At 43.4% G+C, this 20,352-nt stretch overlaps 1 protein-coding gene across 1 annotated transcript in view; it reads left to right on the top strand.

The window, feature by feature from the left end:
* Window positions 1-20,159, top strand: part of cntnap2b (contactin associated protein 2b) — a 57,665-nt gene extending 37,506 nt beyond the window's left edge. The window contains exons 16-25 of the mRNA XM_005751589.2: window positions 604-731; window positions 861-1,031; window positions 1,934-2,152; window positions 6,970-7,206; window positions 7,309-7,542; window positions 7,851-7,984; window positions 11,956-12,049; window positions 14,739-14,966; window positions 15,290-15,364; window positions 19,603-20,159. Coding sequence (XP_005751646.1) covers window positions 604-731; window positions 861-1,031; window positions 1,934-2,152; window positions 6,970-7,206; window positions 7,309-7,542; window positions 7,851-7,984; window positions 11,956-12,049; window positions 14,739-14,966; window positions 15,290-15,364; window positions 19,603-19,802 — 1,720 coding nt within the window. The 3' untranslated portion in view covers window positions 19,803-20,159. The remainder of the gene's footprint in view (window positions 1-603; window positions 732-860; window positions 1,032-1,933; window positions 2,153-6,969; window positions 7,207-7,308; window positions 7,543-7,850; window positions 7,985-11,955; window positions 12,050-14,738; window positions 14,967-15,289; window positions 15,365-19,602) is intronic.
* Window positions 20,160-20,352: the final 193 nt, after the last annotated feature.

Raw genomic sequence — 20,352 nt, forward strand, 5'->3', positions numbered from 1 at the left:
AACGAAAATAAACTCCACCTAAACTTGGTTTATATCTGACCCAGATAGACTGCAGGTCATAACTTCTTACCTGAAGTTCAGTTCACCTGACACTCGGACTGGTGGCCGCCTCGGGGCTCTGCTCCTCCTCCCCTTTCTGTCATCCACCTGCTGGCCTCTGTGGAAGCTCCAAATAACTGAGTTATTTTTACACATCTGCCAGCATCTGGCCAATTCACCACCTTTCCTTGTTTATACCGTTACAAAACCCCCAAAACAACAAACAAAAAAACAACAAAAAACCATCGGCCCATAAAAACGAAAAATCACATGGCCAGTCCAGCTATGGTCGTGCCATCAGTTAACCCTTCGCGTGCCACAGGGTTGCCGACCCCTGCTATAGATTATAATCCTCATAATCCTCACTCAGTGTTTGAATGAAAGCTTGTGCCAAACCCTGATCAGCCCTTCAGTACTTTCTTAAATGTATATGTGAATGATGTAATAACACCAATTAGACAAGATTGATTTAAAAAATCTAATCAAAGTAAAGGAAATATTTTTAGCTGACATAATCCTGAGCTGACTGTCATGTCTTCTTTCTGTGTGTGTCCGTGTATGTAGGAAGGAGGACTCAGGCCTGTTGGTCTACAAAGACCACTTGCCAGTCAGTCAGGTTGTGGTTGGTGATACAAGCAGAGCTGGATCTGAGGCCAAACTAACCATAGGGCCACTCAGATGCCGAGGGGACTGTGAGTCTCACACACACACACACACACACACACACACACACACACACACACACACACACACACACACACACGTATTTCATGTTGTTTCATAGACAAATATATTTTATATCTTGTGGTTATTTTCTATAGCAAACTTCCGGAATGCGGCCTCCTTTACAAGCCCCGCCTCTTACCTCCACTATCCTTCTTTGAGAGATGAAACCAGCACTGACATCTCTTTCTACTTTAAGACGTCCTCTACTCATGGAGTCTTTCTAGAAATCCTAGGAAGCACCAGCTTCCTTCACATTGAGCTCAGAGGTGGGTCAGTGTGTGTGTACTACTGTAATACTGTTGAGACCTTTGCACATGTGCAGTTGAGATATTAGGTCCTTTTTAAAGATATAATCCCCAAAAGGTTGATTCTGTTCATCTGGACGTTTTCAGTGGGAGAAACGTGTCGTCACTCATCAGCTGACTTCTTCAGTCTCAGCTGACTGCAGGTTTCAACCTTATAAACACTGCATTTGCATAATGACTGAAACCAGCTGACTGAATGAACAATGGGCTGTGAGGTCAGTTCATTGATCAGCTGAGACTGAAGAAGTCAGCTGATGAGTGACGACACGTTTCTCCCACTGAAAACGTCGTTTTAAAATATCTGTTGTTTTGTAATAATATTCCTTAAGTGAAACATGTATAATGTAAAAAATATTGGTCCCAGCATGGAGCCCTGTGGAACTCCATTCATAACTTTTAAATGTGAAGAAGACTCCCGTTTATATGGATAAATTGGAGTCTATCAGATAGATATGATTCAAACCAGCACAGTGGTGAGTTCTGTGCACTGAGGTCTGTCAGGACAACCATGGAGAGGAGTCTGCTATTAGAGCCCATAAGTAGATAATTCATAACCTTCACTAGTGCTGCTCCTGTGCTACGATGCACTTTAAGTAAACCATTAAATAAACCGTTCCTTTGCAAATGCAAATGGTCAGTGTTTGGCGACTTCTCTTTCAAAACATTTTGAAATGAAAGGAAAGTGGGTCTATATTTAGCTAAAACATTTGGATCAAGTAAGAGCTTTTTGAATAAGGATTTAAAAGCCTGTGGTATGTAAGCCTGTAAACAGAGATAACTTAATCATCAGTGTTTATTACTATCTGTCTCTAGGAGATGAAAATTTTAACTATTTCCAATGTTTGACATGTTTGACTCCACAGCCGACTCAGTGGTTTTATTCTCTTTTGGCATTGGCACTGAGAAGATGGAGCTCAGTGTCCGCTCACCAGTGCCGTTAAATAATGACCAGTGGCATCGTGTGGAGGCTGAAAAAAACATCAAGGAGGCAGTGCTGCAACTTAATGGACAGCACAGAATGGTCAGGCCCACCACCTTACAGGGCCATGCAAAACCAGAGCTCTACAGTGATCTCTATGTTGGTAAGACTTGTGTGCCACATATGTTTATGGTCCCATTTGGACTCATGAGGAGTATGTTACTCTTCTTCATATATGTCTTCAAACCACAATGAACAAGCATGTGTGCTTCATTCAGTATATTTGGTCTTTTTTTTTTTGATGTTTTAAAATGTTGTGTTGTGATCATCAGAGTCTGAACTATAAAAAATCTTTTAAGTTTTTGTCTGAATTTATTAATGGCTGCAGATCATCCAAATATAAAAAAAATGTTAATGGTCCTGACTTTGACGACAAATTTCCCAAAGGGTGAGAAGGTGCTTGAGATAACCAAAAGTTTAAGTTTAAAGGGCTTGAGGTAAGCAATTGAAGCAACTAACAGTTAGAGCCTAGAATACAGCTGAATTACATTTGACTCGGTGGTAAATACATTAGAGGGTTACAGCTGGAAAGCAATGCCCGACCGACAGACAAATGTTCTTGGGTGCGGGAATTCATCACAGTATAAGCAGATGTTACATGAAGTGTCACAGCTTATTTTTGACACATAGGCAGTATAATGCTTGTGCAAAAGCTAGAATTCTGTGAATGGCTCTAATCAGCAACATCAGTTTAAATTTTATTTCATTCTGCACATTTAATGTCACTTAGGATTGACCTCGAACCCTGCAGCCTACCCTGTATCAGATTTGTTTATTACCAAGTTTGTAACCAAAAGAGGAGTCTGTCTTGGTATCATGGTGCAGCACAGTCCAGCGTAGTGCATTAATTAAATTTAGATTTGTTGATATAGTGCTGATTCACAGCAACAGATGTCTAAAGGTGCTTTAGAGTTGCTTAAAAGTTTACCTCACCGTGAGCATGAATGATTTCAGTTGGTGTCATGACTCTCTTTCTTCATCTGTTCAATACTTTTTTATTTTTCACTATTAAATAAATCTATAACTTAACTCATCAAAGATGTATACTGTACAATGATTTCATCCTGGAAAAAGAACAGTTGAAAGAAATCATTAAAGGCCCCAAATTACAAACATTTTGAGTTTTTAACGATTTTTTTGAACTGTTATGTTAGTTATTAGAAAGCAGTCCTGTCACTTAGTACAAGTTAATATCAGCTGGTTCAGTCCCAAATAATGGCCTATAAACAGGCGTCTCGTTACCATGGCATCACACAAGAAACACTTCATGATGGTAAAGCCAGCGACCTCTCTTTAAACCTTCACAACCTTAAAAGATGTTGATGGCATTGGTTGCAGAACATTTCAAATCTCCACCTGGAGACTCTGTTGTCCTGCTGGGAGACTTCAATGCTCACGTGGGTAACAGCAGTGAGACCTGGATGGGCGTGATTGGGAGGAACTGCCTCCCTGATCTGAACCCGAGCGGTGTTTTGTTATTGGACACAGTTTGGCCATAACGAACACCTTGTTCGAACATAAGAGTGTCCGTAAGTGCACGTGGCACCAGGACGCGCTAGGCCACAGGTCGATGATCGATTTTGTAATCGTATCAGCAGACCTGCGACCATATGTTCTGGACACTCGGGTAAAGAGAGGGGCTGAGCTGTCAACTGATCACCACCTGGTGGTGAGTTGGATCAGGTGGCGGGGGAGGACGCTGGACAGACCCGGTGCACCTAAACGCGTAGTGAGGGTGTGCTGGGAACGTCTAGCAGAGGCCCCAGTCCGCGAGATCTTCAACGCACACCTCTGGCAGAACTTCAACAGCATTCCGAGGGAGACTGGGAACATTGAGTCCAAATGGACCATGTTCAGCGTCTCCATTGCCGAAGCTGCTGCATTGAGCTGCGGCTGCAAGGTGGTTGGTGCCTGCCGTGGTGGTAACCCCCGAACCAAACGGTGGACACCAGAGGCAAAGGGAGCCACCAGGCTGAAGAAGGAGTCCTATCGGCCTTGGTTAGCCTGTAGGACTCCGGAGGCAGCTGACAGGTATTGACAGGCCAAGCGGAATGCGGCTCGGGCAGTGGCTGAAGCAAAAACTCGGGTGTGGGAGGAGTTCGGAGAGGCCATGGAAAAAGACTTTCGGACTGCCTCGAAGAGCTTCTGGCAAACCGTCAGGCGTCTCAGGAGGGGAAAGCGGTGCTCTACCTGCACTGTGTATAGTACTGGCGGAGCGCTGCTGACGTCGACTGAGAAAATTGTCAGGCGGTGGAAGGAATACTTCGAGGACCTCCTTAATCCCATTGACACGTCTTCCGAGAAGAAAGCAGAGTCTGGGGATGAGGGGAATGACCCGCCAATTTCCGGGGGCGAGGTCACTGAGGCAGTTAAACAACTCCTTGGTGGCAGAGCCCCTGGTGTTGATGAGGTCCGCCCCAAGTTCCTGAAGGCTCTGGACGTTGTAGGGCTGTCCTGGTTGACACGCCTCTACAATGTTGCGTGGAGGTCAGGGACAGTACCCCTGGACTGGCAGACCGGGGTGGTGGTCCCCATCTTTAAGAAGGGGGACCGGAGGGTGTGTTCCAACTACAGGGGGATCACACTCCTCTGCCTTCCTTGGGAAAGTCTATGCCAGGGTGCTGGAAAGGAGAGTTCGTCCGTTAGTCGAACCTCGGATACAGGAGGAACAATGCGGTTTTCGTCCTGGTCGCGGAACACTGGACCAGGTCTTTATCCTCTCAAGGATACTTGAGGGTGCATGGGAGTTTACCCAACCAGTCTACATGTGTTTTGTGGACTTGGAGAAGGCATTAGACCGTGTCCTCTCGGGGTGTCCTGTGGGAGGTGTTGCGGGAGTATGGGGTGTCTGGCCCATTGCTACGGGCCATTCGATCCCCATACAACCGTTGCAAGAGCTTGGTTCGCATTGCCGGCAATAAGTCGGACTCGTTCCCGGTGGGTGATGGGCTCTGCCAGGGCTGCCCTTTGTCACCGGTTCTGTTCATAATTTTTGTGGACAGGATTTCTAGGCGCAGCCAAGTGGCGGAGGGCTTTCACTTTGGTGGCCTCAGAATCTCATCTCTGCTTTTTGCGAATGATGTGGTTCTGTTGGCTTCATCGGGTGAGGGCCTCCAGCTCGCACTGGAACGGTTCGCAGCCGAGTGTGAAGCAGCGGGAATGAGGATCAGCACCTCCAAATCTGAGGCCATGGTTCTCAGCCGGAAAAGGGTGGCGTGCCCACTCCGGGTTGGGGATGAGTTTCTGCCCCAAGCGGAGGAGTTCAAGTATCTCGGGGTCTTGTTTGCGAGTGATGGGAGAAGGGAGCCGGAGATCGACAGACAGTTTGGGGCCGCGACTGCAGTGATTCGGACGCTGCACCGGTCCGTCGTGGTGAAGAGGGAGCTGAGTGTAAAAGCGAAGCTCTCAATTTACCGGTCGATCTATGTCCCTACCCTCACCTATGGTCACGAGCTGTGGGTAGTGACCGAAAGAACGAGATCGCGGATACAAGCGGCAGAAATGAGCTTCCTCCGAAGGGTGGCTGGCCTCTCCCTTAGAGATAGGGTGAGAAGTTCAGCCATCCGGGAGGGGCTCAGAGTAGAGCCGCTGCTGCTCCATATTGAAATCAGCCAGCTGAGGTGGTTCTGGCATCTGACAAGGATGCCTCCTGGGCGCCTCCTGGGTGAGGTGTTCTGGGCATGTCCCAACACCTTGGTATTCCCCCGGATAAGCTGCAGGAGGTGGCTGGGGAGAGGGAGGTCTGGGCCTCTCTGCTTAGGCTGCTGCCCCGTGACCCAGCCTCGGATAAAGCGGATGAAGATGGATGGATGGATGGATGGACAAAATAATAATCAAATCACCAGAATTATGCTTATGTACTTATACTAATTACCCTACTCTAATGCTAATATTAGAGTGGTGAGTTGGATCAGGTGATGGGAGAGGATGCTAGACCTAAATGTATAGTGAGGGTGCGCTGGGTATGCCTGGCAGACGCCACAAGATCTTCAGCTCCCACCTCCAGCAGAGCATCTACAACACAGGTGTCCAGCTCCAGGTCTGGAGGACCGGTGTCCTGCAGGTTTTAGATATGTCCTTGAACCAACACAGCTGATTTAAATGGCTAAATTATCTCCGCAACATGTCTTGAAGTTCTCCAGAGGCCTGGTAATGAACTAATCATTTGATTCAGGTGTGTTGACCCAGGCCCTCCAGCAGGACACCGGCCCTCGAGGCCTGGAGTTGGACACCCCTGATCTACAGCATTCTGAGACACGAGACACTGAGTCTAAATGGACCTGCATTGCTGAAACTGCTGCACTGAGCTGCAGCTACAAGGTTGTTGGTGCCTGTTGTGATGGTATACCCTGAACACCAGAGGTGGACACTAGGGGTGAAGGGAACCACCAGGCTTTAGATGGAGTCCTATTGGGCTTGGTTAGCCTGTGGGACTTTGGAGGCAGCCAATAGGTACTAACAGGCCAAGTGGAATGTGGTGACGGCAGTGGCTGAAGCAAAATCTCGGGTGTGGGAGGAAAGACAATGGAAATAAACTTCCAAACTGCCTTGAAGAGATTCTGGCAAACTGTCAGGCGACTCAGAAAGGAAAAGTGGTGCTCTACCTGCACTGTGTATAGTGTGCTGACTTCGCTGCTGACTTCAATTGGGGTGGCTGTAGCTCAGGAGGTAGAGTAGGTCGTCTACTGATCAGAAGGTTAGTGGTTCGATCCCTGGCACCTCCAGTCTAAGTGGGGCATGAGATGTCATTATTTTCTGATTTCTGTACCGTTAGCTGGAAGCCACTGCAGACTGGAGCACACGAAAAACAAGAAACTCATTCAACAGTAATGTGCTAATCTGCATATCACATTGAATTACTCGTTATTTGAAGGTGTTCTTAATGCTGTTCTGGATTATTCTGCCTTACATCTATACCAGGTGCTTCAAGTGGTCAAAGAGGTTTTCTGGGCTGCATGCGAGCTCTGAAGATTAATGGTGTGACCTTTGACCTGGAGGAATGGGCAAAAGGGACTCCAGGTGTGAATCCAGGCTGCCAGGGCCACTGCAACAGCTACAGGATGCACTGCAGAAATGGAGGAAAGTGTGTAGAGCATTACAATGGTTACTCCTGTGACTGCTCCCTTACTGCTTACGATGGACCCTTCTGCACTGATGGTATGACCAACACCCTGTTTGAGATTAGATGGGTTCAGATTTAATAATCAATAAGAATTTCCGCTATGTTTTAATGTTCTTTATTCTTTAATTATACGTTAGATGTAGGCGGCTACTTTGAGACGGGGACATTGGTGCGTTACGACTTGCTGCCAGAGGGGGGACCTTTTGCATTGAGGGACGTGAAGAGTCTGTCAGGTGTTGGTGTTTCAAGTGAGGCCAACCTGACTCAGGAGGAGCTTGTGTTCAGCTTCAGCACCTACAGTGCTCCCAGCATTCTTGTCTACATCAGTTCCAGAACTCAGGACTACTTGGCTGTGGTTCTCAGACACAATGGTAGGCTTATTAGTGTCATATCTGATACATTTAATGTGTTCTCATCTAGGGTGGTCTCCGTGCCAAATATACTTGGGAGAGATACTCAGCCCAAGTGGCACTCTGATGCATCGGAGTGTCGGTGTAAATGTTAGATAGCAAGCATCTTTGTAGAAGAACAATTGAAAAAAAGTGCTTGTGTGAATGGATGAATGAGGCAAGTTGTAGAAAACACTTTGAATGCTCAGAGTAGAAAAGCGCTATGTAAGAACCAGTCCCTTTACCATTTATGAACTGTAAGAAATGTACGTATTTCTTTGTGTTTTCAGGCACTCTCCAGATCCGCTACAGCCTTGGAGGACTCACAGAACCGTATACCATAGATGTTGACCATCGTAACATGGCCAACGGTCAGCCACATTCTGTCAACATAACTAGGAACTTAAGGGAGATACGGCTACAGGTTAGTGAATTCTGCCACTACAATATGCGATGAATTGCAAAATGCAGTCAAGTTAATAATAAAAGTCTTCAGCTGAAAATTCTTTTAGTTTGAAGCTGTAGCAAATATTTAATAGTGAGTATTAAGTTTGTATTAGGAGTGATTTAATGCAGCACTTTTTGCTGGAATGTCATCAAAGACACAATTTATAACAAAGGCTTATTATATAGAATAATTATTTACATGCTGTTACCCCTGTGTTACTGAGAAATGCATGTGTAAGTATTTTTTCACATATTTTTTTCCATGTGTAAATAGAAATAACAGAAGCTAGGAATTTTTCTTTAGCTGGAGATACACGCTGCTTCAAAACTTAGTATTAGAAAATATACACTAACCACTATCAAACGTTTGGACACAGCTTCTCATTTAATGATTTCTCTTTATTTTCATGACTTTTTACATTTTAGATTCTCAGTGAAGGCATCAAAACTATGAATGAACACATGAAATTATGTAGTAAACAAAAGTGTGAAACAACTCAAAACATGTTTTATATTTTAGATCCTTCCTAACAGCCGCCCTTTGCTTTGATTCCTGCTTTGCTCACTCTTGGCCTTCTCTCCATGAGCTTCATGAGGTCGTCACCTCAAATGGTTTCCAACAGTCTTGAAGGAGTTCAGAGGTGCTGAGCACTTGTTGGTCCTTTCCCTTCACTCTGCGCTCCATCTCATCCCAAACCATCTCCACTGGGTTTATGTCAGGTGACTGTGGAGGCCAGACCATCTGGTGCAGCACTCCATCACTCTCCTTCTTGGTCAAACAGCCCTCACACAGCCTGCAGGTGTGTTTGGGGTCATTGTCCTGTTGAACAATACATGATGGGATGGCATGTTGCTGCAGGATGCTGTGGTAGCCATGCTGGGTCAGTGTGCCTTCAGTTTAAATAAATCCCCAACAGTGTCACCAGTAAAGCCCCCCACACCAGCAAACCATCAACCCCATGCTTCACAGTGGGAACCATGCATGTAGAGACCATTCACACAGAAAGTGGAACCAAAGATCTCAGATGTGGACCCATCAGACCAAAGCACAGATGGTCTAATGTCCACTCCTTGTGTTTCTTGACCCAAACAAATCTCTGCTTGTTGCTTTTCCTTAGTCGTGATTTCTCATGGAGTCGTGGTTTCTCAGCAGCTATTTCCAGGTCTCTCTTGGAAATGAGATTTTTAATCTCAATGAGATTTTTTACCTGGATAAATAAAGGATTAAAAATTTAAAAAAAAATTGACCATAAAGGCCTGATTTGTACAATCTCTACTCTACTCAGATGTGTCTCTACTCTGTGTGGCATTTATCTGGGCTCTAATCTGAGCTGCTGTTAACTTGTGATTTCTGAGGCTGGTGACTCGGATGATTGTATCCTCAGCAGCAGAGGGACTCCTGGTCTTCCTTTCCTGGGGCGTCCTCATGTCAGACAGTTTCATCGTAGTCTTGATGGTTTTTCTGACTGCACTTCGGGACACATTCAAAGTTTTAGCAGTTTTCTGGACCGACTGACCTTCAGTTCTTACAGTAATGATGGGCTGTTGTTTCTCTTTACTTAGCTCATTGGTTGTTGCCATAATATGAACTCTAACAGCTGTCAAACATGGCTGTCAGCTGTGCACCAACCTGACTGCTGCACAACACGACTGATGGTCCCAACACCATGAAGAAGGCAAGAAACTCCACCAATGAACCCTGACAGGCTCACCTGTGAGGTGAAACCATCTCAGGTGACGACATCATGAAGCTGAGAGAAGGCCGAGGGTTTGCAGCTGGGTGGCTACTTACAGGAATCTAAAATATAAGACATATTTAGTATGTATCAAGTTAACGCAGCTTTCACAGTATCAAAAAAGTAACACTGGCACTAATCGTATCACTCAATGCAGCATTTGGCAAAGTAAGCTGGAAATTTCTGTTTGCAATATTTAAGAAATTTGGATTTGGAGAATCATTTATCAGTTGGATAAGAGCGTTTTACACATCGCCAGTGGCCACAGTCACCACCAATGGGTTAATTACACAAAGCGTTACTCTTCACACTGGTGCCAGGCAAATATGTCTCTCTCCATCGCTATTTGCGTTATTCACAGAACCGCTAGCTGCTACTGTAAGACAAAATGGCAATATTAAAGGTATTTCAATGTCTAATACACAACAAAATTCTTCTTTATGTAGATGTTTTATTGCTCCTTCAGGATCCCCACTCTTTGCAGCAAACATTTGGGTTATAGATTTGCTTTCAGAAGTCTCAGCTTCTCTATAACCTGGTCGAAATACACTATTTTGCCACTCTGTATGGATGAGGAGGACGGGGCAGATCTTAAATATTAAATATTAATGTTTCCTCCAAGCTGACCAAATCCTGTTCAGCATGAATTTCACCCCCTTGCTTAAATTGGTTCAAAAGAATTTAAACCGCTGAATCATCCATCTGTCCGTCCATCCATCTGTCCATCCATCCATCTGTCTATCCATCTGTCCATCCATCTGTCCATCCATCCATCCATCCATCCGTCCATTTCACAGTGAAAGAACCTTCTATTAGATTATATATCCTAAGAAAAAAATGTCACCTGCTCTCAAACAGAGTTGAGTTCAATAAAAACTGGTCCATTATCATCACTAAAATAATGTATGCTACTGCCTGATATATCTTAATTATTTTTTCCCCTCTCTCCTCGTCTCCCATTTCACATCCTAATCACCTCTAACCACCTTTGATTCCCCCTTGTACACAAACAAAAAACAAAAACGCAAAACCGTTTAACCTGATCACCGATCCACTTATAAACAGGCTTTCTCCTTTGGCTCTGGGGGCTAATCTAAAGGAGGCCATACTCAGGGTTCCCTCCAATCAGGTCTGGGGGCAGCCCAGAGCTCTATGGTCCCAACTCCAGAAAGGAAGAGAGCAGTGGGTGCCAGTGGCTTGGGATGTAGAGCAGATTGTCCAATAAACAGAGGGCTGGTGGTTCGAATTCTGCTCCATACCAGGTGTATTATTACCAGTCATTCAAGACTTCAACACTGGTGTGAGTGGGTGAATGAACCAAGTTAAGTAAAGCACTTTGAGTGTTTAGAAAAGAGCTATATACGAACTAGTCCATTTACCATTTACCAAAAAGGAGGGGGGCGTATGAAAGGAAAGAGAAAAAGACCTTTCCTACCCTGCAGGTAACGCCTCTGAATCATCCCTCCAGCTTATTTTAGCAGAATACCGCTGTGAGCTATTATATTCTTCTTATAACGATGTTATTGTTGTCATGGTCATGACTGTTATTGTTCATAGCTGGTCATTGGTCATACTTATGGCTGTCAATATCGTCATTATTATGATTATTGGTGATGATGGTGATAATACTGAGTTAATGTTGCTTTAACTATTATTATCATTATTGTTATAATTGTCTCCTAAATTACATTAATCCTGGACTGAATACATTAAAACGTCACGCCCACTTCACTCTCACTACTCACAATCACACTTGTATTATTTTCTTCCAACTCTTATATCTTATCATAATTATTATTATCATGATAATAAAAAAGAAAGTAGTAAAAATAAAGGAAAATCATTAAATAGGAATCTGTGTCCAAACCCTTGACTAGTAGTGTATATATTTCTTAAAGTCACTACTTTGAGAGAAGCTGCTAAAGGTGCTAGTTTGATATATTGATAGTCAGAGTAGAAAAATGTATTTAAACCCTGAGTTCACCTGAATTGCAAATTGTAATTAGATGCAATTGTAAATTACATCTTCTGAAAGAATAATTCTATTATAAAAAGTACATCAAATTATATTAAAAAACTAGTTTTTAGCTTAGACAAACTTCTTTTCACCAAATCAAGGACAGGAGTCTTAAAACTTGACAGACAAAGTTTAAAGAAGATGCAGTTTATCAGTTAAACTTGACTGTTGCTTTTCTCTGTCCACATTATCCAGCTGGACCATTATCCAGTGTCCACATATACGCTGCCTGAGGCCTCTGACACCCAGTTCACTTTGGTCAAAAGTATCTTTCTTGGCAAAGTCTTTGGTGAGTCTAGAGATTTGTGTGTGTGTGTGTGTGTGTGTGTGTGTGTGTGTGTGTGTGTGTGTGTGTGTGTGTGTGTGTGTGTGTGTGTGTGTGTGTTTATATGGCTCCTGTTTTTGCATGACTGACTCCATGAAGGGATGCTGAGTGATGTTCTATGATCTGAATATTGTCCTATTTATTCTTGTACCAGTCACTTATTAACTTTTTTGTGTGCCTTTTTTCCTACCTGAAATGATGAGCTTCTAGTTCTTAGAATCCAAATATGTTTTGTGTTGAAAAACATAAAATAAAAATGAAGTAAAAAGTTGAAATGGCATTTAGCTTTTACTTTTTCTAATATCATTAGAGCAACACTACAGGGTGGGCCATTTATATGGATACATCGTAATAACATGGGAATGGTTGGTGACATTAAAGTCCTGTTTGTGGCACATTAGTATATGTGAGGGGGCAAACTCCTCAAGATGGGTGGTGACCATGGTGGCCATTTAGAAGTCGGCATCTTGGATACAACTTTTGTTTTTTCAATAGGAAGAGGGCCATGTGACACATCAAACTTATTGGTAATGTCACAAGAAAAACAATGGTGTGCTTGGTTTCAACGTAACTTTATTCTTTCATGAGTTATTTACAAGTTTCTGACCACTTATAAAACATGTTCAATGTGCTGCCCATTGTGTTGGATTGTCAATGCAACCCTCTTCTCCCACTCTTCACACACTGATAGCAACACCGCAGGAGAAATGCCAGCACAGGCATCCAGTATCCGTAGTTTCAGGTGCTGCACATCTCGTATCTTCACACCATAGACAGTTGCCTTCAGATGACCCCAAAGATAAAAGTCTAAGGGGGTCAGATCGGGAGACCTTGGGGGCCATTCAACTGGCCCACGATGACCAATCCGCTTTCCAGGAAACTGTTCATCTAGGAATGCTCGGACCTGGCACCCATAATGTGGTGGTGCACCATCTTGCTGGAAAAACTCAGGGAACGTGCCAGCTTTAGTGCACAAAGAGGGAAACACATCATCATGTAGCAAGTTCAAATATCCAGTGGCCTTGAGGTTTCCATTGATGAAGAATGGACCCACTATCGTTGTTCCCATATACCACACCAAACCATCACTTTTGTTGTTCCAACAGTCTTTGAGGGATCCATCCAATGTGGGTTAGTGTCAGACCAATAGCGGTGGTTTTGTTTGTTAACTTCACCATTCACATAAAAGTTTGTCTCATCACTGAACAAAATCTTCTGCGTGAACTGAGGGTCCTGTTCCAATTTTTGTTTTGCCCATTCTGCAAATTCTGTGCGCCGATCTGGGTCATCCTCGTTGAGATGCTGCAGCAGCTGGAGTTTGTAAGGATGCCATTTGTGAGTAGCTAATATCCGCCGAAGGGATGTTCGACTAATGCCGCTCTCCAGTGACATGCGGCGAGTGCTACGCTGTGGGCTCTTGCTGAATGAAGCTTGGACAGCCACTGATGTTTCTTCATTACTGACAGTTTTCTTGCGTCCACATTTTGGCAAATCCAACACTGAACCAGTTTCACCAAACTTAGCAAGCAGTTTGCTAACTGTAGCATGGGAGATGGGTGGTCTCGTAGGGGGTCTTGCATTGAAATCCTGGTTACTGCGTTCACCAGATATCAACACAATTTCGATCCGCTCCTCACGTGTTAACCTCTTCGACATGTCAATGGCTGTGAACAAACAGAAACTTGTAAATAACTCATGAAAGAATAAAGTTACCCATATGGAAAAGATATATATAAATCTTATAAAGTTTGTATCTGTCTTGTGTGAAACTTGTGTGAAAAGCATACAAGAGTGAAAACACATATAAGATCCCTTGAAAAATTATATAATGAAACTTGTATGTTTTGGATACTTACTAAAACAATATATGAAAGTAATGAGAAAGTGGCCACTTTCATGAGTAATCACATATAAGTTTTTACTATTTCTTTTCCATATGGGTACGTTGAAACCAAGCACACCATTGTTTTTCTTGTGACATTACCAATAAGTATGATGTGTCACATGGTCCTCTTCCTACTGAAAAAACAAAAGTTGTATCCAAGATGGCCGACTTCTAAATGGCCACCATGGTCCATCTTGAGGAGTTTGCCCCTCACATATACTAATGTGCCACAAACAGGACTTTAATATCACCAACCATTCCCATGTTATTACGGTGTATCCATATAAATGGCCCACCCTGTATATCAAACAAAGGACAATCTCACTTAGTAGTACAGGGCTCTGATGATGTAAGGGTGGCCTAGAAGTCAGAGGGTTTAACTTTAAAACCTAACCTTAAAAGGTAAGTTTATTGGATTGTGAACAATAAACACATTTAAAACATTGTTATTATATTATTTTTGTTATTTAAAATATTTAAATATTTATTCACAGTGAATATTTTAAAGACTAACATGCTTTTAGGCCCAAAAAAAGTTTCAGTCGTAGTTGCATTGGGCGAGGCCCCCGCCTATATCACTGAGCTTCTTCAACCCTACTCTCCAACTCCAATGATAGTGGTCTCCTGACTATTCCACGGAGACGTTTAAAAACAAAGCGGGATTGCGCTTTTCAAACCCTACCTCCACTACTGTGGAACTGTTTACCTCCCCCGCTACGCTCCATCGACTCTCCATCGACAATTAAAGCTGCTTTCTCTTTCTTTTAGAAACAGGCCAGATTGACCCCATCCTGATCGAGCGCTACAACACACCAGGTTTCATGGGCTGCCTGTCAAGAGTTCAGTTTAACAGTGTAGCACCGCTGAAAGCTGCCCTGCGCTCCAGCATAGCAGCACCTGTCAGCACCCATGGGATACTGGTTCCTTCAAACTGTGGAGCCTCCCCCCTGACCATCTCCCCCATGGCTTCAGCCAGAGACCCCTGGCACATAGAAGGTGGTAGAAACACATAGAACATAGGAAAGGGGTGTCTAACTCCAGGCCTGGTTTTAGATGTGTCCTTGATCCATCACAGCTGATTTAAATGGCTAAATGACCTCAACATGTCTTGAAGTTCTCCAGAGGCCTGGTAATGAACTAATCATGTGATTCAGGTGTGTTGACCCAGGGTAAGATCTAAAACCTGCAGGACACCGGCCCTGATGCCTGGCGTTGGACACCCCTGACATAGGGTTTCAGCATACATAGGGGCATGCCACTGTAAAATTCTAAAGTTTCTCAGGATTCAGATAGATAACAGATGTTTGCTTTGTTCACAGCTGGAGCTGTTTTCAACCTCAATGAGGACAAGTTCAGTGGTGATGGTGTGGATCGCAACTCGGCTGTCATAGGAGGTATGTTTAGTTTTAAGTATACCAGGATTCTGAGCTGCTGTTTTTGTCTATATAATTGGAAAATGCACAGATTGATGTACATAAAACGAGGTGGTGTATGATTTTAAAACTGATACCATAGGTGTATCTATTAAAAATCTCTGAGCAGTTTGAATCTCAGTGATGTTGTCTTCAAGGTCGAGGTCACAGGTCAACTTTTCTGAAAACTGCCTCAGGAGGCTGAGGGGGAACGCCCGGAGCCGCTGGTATTTTTCAGTTTTTCGGTCACATTGGATTTTTATGCTGTCTGGGACAAGTTGAAGGTTGCCCAGAGGTCACCTGGTGGAACCTAACCTGTCTCATTGTGACTCAAAGCAACTGCCATCTGCAAATAATCACCATCTAATTTATTAATACAGATTGTTAACCATTGCAACACATTAGAATCAGTCAGCACTGATGAGTGCAACTTGTCTGTTCCAGCACATTGTGAAACACACACCTGAGTTTACTGTGCATTACACTAAATTTCATGAAAAAGTGTCTTATTTTGCACCCGATATGTGTGTGATATTTGATACCGGGAATATTAATTTGGAATGAGAGAAGTAAAAGTCCTTCCATGAAACGCTGCCTTACCGTGGTGGAGGGGTTTGTGTGTCCCAGTGATCCCAGGGCCTGTGTTGTTGGGGGCTTTGTTGCTCCCTGGTAGGGTCTCCCAAGGTAAATTGGCCCTGTGTGAGAGGCCAGATGAAGAGCAATTCAGTCGACTGCTATGGATAAAAGAAGACCAACGGACGAGTGTACCCTGTCTGGAATAGGATTGCTGGGACCCCACCCTGGAGCCAGGCCTGAGGATGGAGCTGGAGGGAGCGTGTCTGGGAGATGGGCCTTAGCCCGTGGGACCTGGCCGGGCACAGCTTGAAGCAGCGACATGGGCCTGCCCTGCTGTAGGCCCACCACCCACAGGAGGCACCGTTAGGTCCGGGTGCAATGTGTGTTGGGAAGCAGACAGGGGTCCAATCCCCGGCTACCAAGGCTGGCTATCAGGACACGGAAGGTCACCTCTCTGGTAGGGAAAGGAGTCTTGTGCATGAGACTGAGAGACCGGCTTTATATGGTGGGGCTCACCTCAATGCAACATTTGGGCTCTGGAACCAATCTCTTAGAGAGAGGCTAGACTCTGTTCCAGGCTGCTATTGCCCTCGGTGAGAGGTGGTGGCCAGGGATGGATTTTCTTGTATCCCTGAACGGGTCCTGAATGTAGTTTGCACTTATGCGCAATGGTGTAGCGTCCACACCGCTGTGGAAACATCTTTCAGGCATTGATGTGAGTGACTGAGTAGAGTTGCGCTGATTTCCCATGTGGTGGAGTTTATGCTGCACAGTTTCATGTCTCTTTTAAAGATATCTTTAAAGCGCAGCCGTGACGTCCAGTGGGTTGCACACAACTGATGGTCCCAACCCCACTAAGAAGGCACGAAATTCCACAAACAAACCCTGACAGACTGACGCTGAGCCTGGTTCTGCCGAGTTTTTTTACAGGTTTCTTCCTGTTAAAAGGGAGTTTTTCCTTCCCACTGTCGCCAAAGTGCTTGCTCATAGGGGGTCATATGATTGTTGGGTTTTTCACTGTATCTATTATTGTACGATCTACTGTACAATATAAAGCGCCTTGAGGCGACTGCTGTTGTGATTTGGCGCTATATGAATAAAACTGAATTGACAGGCTCACCTGTGAGGTGAAACTACATCATGGAGCTCACTGAGAGAAGGCCGAGTGTTTGCACCAAAGGGTGGCTACTTTGAGGAGTCTAATATAAAACATATTTAGAGCTATTTTTCCTTTTTCTTTCTACATAATACTGTAGATACATGTAGTAAAAATAAAGGAAAAACACTAAATGAGAAGGTTTGTCCAAACCTCTGACTGGTCGTGTATAATAATAAAATTATATCTCATAAACTTGCTCTGAGCTAATGTTGGCATTGTTCTGATGTTTGAGAGGAAAGAGGTTAGAAACATCCAAGTCACTGTTTTCACTGCATGAGGTAATCCACATATTCACTGTAGGAAACAGTGAGAATTCAAATCCTCTTTATAATCTAACATGGCAAAAATGAGCAGAGCAAAAGCCAAAAGACATCAACCCAGTTTGTTAAGTTCACAGTTTGAGCTGCGGTTGATCCCTCTGGCCTCTGGTGTAACTATCAGTTCAAATCGCGTGAACTGCTAATCAAAGGGAAACTCTTCATAACACAACGTTTACACCTCGTCGACCTTTCTCCCGCCTTTCTTGCTTGATGTTACATCTTCTGTGATGACATCTGGCATCTGTGCACTTTTACGTTAATTAGATGGATCATTAGCTCATTCAAACATGACTGTGCATTTCTACATAATCTCTTTTTAATTCAAAAACACAGGGATACTTTTTTTATCAGTCTGTGTTGGTCAACTACAACATACGATTCCTTTTATGAAGTCATGCATTTCAAAGTCAGACATTCTTGTTTTCAACTTTTTCTTATTAAACTTTAGACATAAACAAAACAAGAGAAATAAGTTTTATCATACTCTGTTTTACACTCACCTCCCACTCCCCCCATTACACACCTCTGCACCTCAGGTGGCAGAGAGCCAGCTACTAAAAGGAGACCAAATACAGTTTGTCTAATAGGCCACAAGTCACTTTTTTGTACGATGCTATTTTAACCATTAACCATTCGTCATAGGGAGGCGGGCGGCTTTCCCAGCAGTGTCTTAGCAGAATCCCTTTAGCTGTGTAAGGGCCAGGACGTCTCATTTTTATGGGGAAGTCAGAAAGTTCTGTGGTTGAACCAAACACGGACAGTATTGGTGAGATGTGAAATCTTCTTTTCAGAACATGAAGATGACTCCATAATATCAAAGTCAGACATTACCTTCGATTAGTGGCTCCTTAGTATCGCCCTCACTCCCCATCCTGCTTACATACATGTGAGCACACAGCCTCACAGGCCGCCTCTACACTCAGTGAGACGCCTGAATCATTATAATGTTTTCATACTCATTGTAGTGGTTGAACTTATACCTGATTCCCATCAGTATTAAGCTTGATTAACTATCATATCAGCTATGATTCTGTTTACAACATACTTTTCTCTTATCCAGTCACATTTCTTATCTTTCCACTTTCCTGCAGCCACACAAACACTTCATCGTGTCTACACATAATTTAGACATTAGAAAAATCTCCATTACTCAAACTGTATTTCTCATATATATACTTCAATATTCTGTATTTCAACGTATTAATTAGACTTATCTTTGATTTTATCTATTCAATTCAGTTTCATTTTATTTTTATATGTCTTTGATTAAGAATGAAGGGTAGCACTTTCTACACTTTCTCTGTAATAAAGTGGTAATAGTAGGGTAACAAGGGGGAAACGAGTATAATGTGTTTCTAAGTTATTACTATGCAATTACCAAAGTAATAGCCACTAAATAGCCAAGTAATATCATGGTAGTAACAGTGGTTAAAGCTGAGAAATATTACTCTGAAATATATGTTATAGGCTAATAAGAGCCCAAAAACTGGGGTAATAATATGGAAATACAGCTCAGTAATAAAGTGGTAATAGTAGGGTAACAAGGAAGGAAGAGGATTATAATAATGTGGTAACTTCTAAGTCATTACCACACAGTTACCCATGGTAGCATCTGTGTAATAAGCAGGAAAGAGAGCTGCCTTTTTCCATTTAATAACACATTATTAAGCTATTAAAGCTAATTTAAAAAGTGATTATCATCAGGAAACAGCTGTGGTAGTTTTCTGTAATAAGCAGGAAACAGAGCTGCAAAATATTCACCAGTTATGGCGATTCTAAATCGCCTGTAGGTAAATGTGAGCGTGAATGGTTGTATGTCTCTGTGTGTTAGCCCGGAGACAGATTGGCGACCTGTCCAGGGTGTCCCCCGCATCTTGCCCTACGGTATGAACCATAGGGCAACCCCCCTCCACAACCCTGAGAAGGATAAGTGGAAGTCAATGGATCTCTTAACCTTAATTCCATCTCTGGTTCCTGGAACCGCGACTGGTCCTCAGTGAGCCATTTTCCAAAATGATCATTGCTTACCAGTTTAGTCATTTCTGGCAATGTTAGCATGCCATTAAAAATGACTAGCTCAACATAAGGAACAATGCTGTCTTCACTCCGTTCTTCAAATGCTGCATCAAATAAGTGCTCACTGCGTTGCTCATGCTTTCTTCCAGGAATCATCTCCATGGTGATCTTCAGCGTCCTGTGCATCATGGTGTTCGTGATCCGTCACATGTTTCGTCACAAAGGCTCCTACCACACTAACGAGGCAAAGGGAGCCGAGTCAGCAGACTGTGCCGACGCAGCGATCATTGTCAACGATCCGGCCTTCACCGAAACCATTGATGAGAGCAAGAAAGAGTGGTTCATCTGAACCCTCGTCGATACGGACACACGTTAGGATGTAGTTTTGCAAGCTTAGGGAGTAGCTGGAGGTGACGACCTACTAACCCTGGAGGAGCTGAGGACTTTAGAGACAGAGGAAACCATTGGTATTTTAGCTTGGGTATTAAAGCACAGGGCGCAGAAGTGCCTGGCAGCGACAGTGTGGAGTGATTCATATGATGGAAGGACGGCCTTCAGTGTACGGTGCCATAAAGTTTCAGGCCTTGGATCAGTCAGTATGTTCATTTGCTTTTATCTTATATTTTTATATATATACCGCTCTGACTTTGATTTCAGTATGTAATGTATTTATTTATTGATATTATATTTTTTCAAATGTTGATATTATTTATTCTTAATTTTATTTGTGTTTTTATTTCATGTGTTTGTGCTTTACTTCTGGTACTTTGACTTTAAGAACTTTGGCATGAATTAAAATAATTATGAATTAGTCCCAATAAGCCTTTGTGCATATAGCGACAGTAAACAATTCTAGAGTGTTTTTGTATATTAAGTGTGATACGTTATAATTTGCCTTA

Source organism: Pundamilia nyererei, unplaced genomic scaffold (genome assembly GCF_000239375.1).
Source record: "Pundamilia nyererei isolate P.nyererei 1_Seehausen unplaced genomic scaffold, PunNye1.0 scaffold00318, whole genome shotgun sequence".
Lineage (NCBI taxonomy): Eukaryota > Metazoa > Chordata > Actinopteri > Cichliformes > Cichlidae > Pundamilia > Pundamilia nyererei.